Raw genomic sequence first — 1,177 nt, forward strand, 5'->3', positions numbered from 1 at the left:
ACTCCTGCTTGGCCTGTTGCTCCACCCGCTGCTCCTCCAGGATCTCCTCGATGGAGACCTGCTGCAGAGGTGTGTCACTCTCCTTCTCCAGGTCCTGCAAGAGAAAGGGCCCACTGAGCTCCCCAGGACAGCCACTGCCCGGCTCTGCTCATGGGTTGCTCCAGGCCAGGCTTTGCCCACAGGGCAGCTCAGGGCTGGGCCTTTGCCAAGTGCATCTGCCCGGTCTGGAGGGGCCAAAAACCAGCGGGGACAGCAAAGATCCGAGACCGATCTGCATGCAGCTGCGGCAGGGTCTGCTCCAGGGCTCTGGGCATTCTAGATTGAAGGCAGCCCAGGGGTCTGGTCCTGTGGACAGTCAAGTTCTCTGCAACAGGACAGTGACCAGATTTCACAGCAGACAGACAGATGGACAACTAGCCCTGGTGTCCGCCTCAGCACTGCTGCTTGTGATCGCATCACCACAACCCCCACCAGCTCAGTCCTGACCCACAGTGGAGCCGCTGCCCCGGGCAGAGCGGCCGCTCACTTACTATCTCCCCCAGCAGAACAACGTTCTCGCCTCTCACAACGAAGATGCCTCGAGGGATGTCCCCATACTTCTTGCCCACGTGGATGCGCTCCACAGTCTGGTGCAACACCAAGTTTGCTGCAGTGATCAAGAGAAAGAAAACAACCCACGTCACCGTGTTTTCTGGCTACAAAGAGCATCTCCTCCCAGCCCAGAGCAGCAATGGCACCAGAGCCTTTGGGCCTCTCGGTGGGCTCTGAGCCGGGTCAGTGGTGGCTCTGACCAGGGCAGCTCTTGCAGGGGGGGCATGGGGCCCGAGCCCACCCAAGCCAAGGACGGCAGAGGACAGCGACATCACTGGTGCTGCTGAGCAAGGACTGAGGTGCTCAGCTGCACGTGTCTCAGTGTGTTCCTGCCCCAAAAGGGAGGCCAGAGCATCAGTGCTGGATGCAACGAGGGGGAAAGCCCCCAAGTCTGGGAGGAATCTCCGTGAAGCACCAGATCTGGGGGACACACAGGTGGGTGCTTAATCCACAAACTGCCACCGCGTCCCTCTGCACACAACAAACCCACTTCTTGTAAAACTGCCGTTGCTTCCAGCTGAGGGAACACACCCCCTTCGCAGGGTTGTTACTGCCGGGGGTGCAGCCACTGCCCTGAGTGAGGACT

At 60.2% G+C, this 1,177-nt stretch overlaps 1 protein-coding gene across 1 annotated transcript; it reads right to left on the reverse strand.

Annotated features, from left to right (window-relative positions):
* Positions 1-4: 4 nt before the first annotated feature.
* LSM1 (LSM1, U6 small nuclear RNA associated) lies at positions 5-646 on the reverse strand (the record flags this gene model as incomplete). Its single annotated transcript, XM_010139115.1, has 2 exons — positions 5-94; positions 531-646. Coding segments are annotated over 2 exons (206 nt in total), but the record flags the coding sequence as incomplete, so codon positions are not given.
* Positions 647-1,177: the final 531 nt, after the last annotated feature.

This window comes from Buceros rhinoceros, unplaced genomic scaffold (assembly GCF_000710305.1).
Source record: "Buceros rhinoceros silvestris isolate BGI_N320 unplaced genomic scaffold, ASM71030v1 scaffold34956, whole genome shotgun sequence".
NCBI classification, from domain to species: Eukaryota; Metazoa; Chordata; class Aves; order Bucerotiformes; family Bucerotidae; genus Buceros; species Buceros rhinoceros.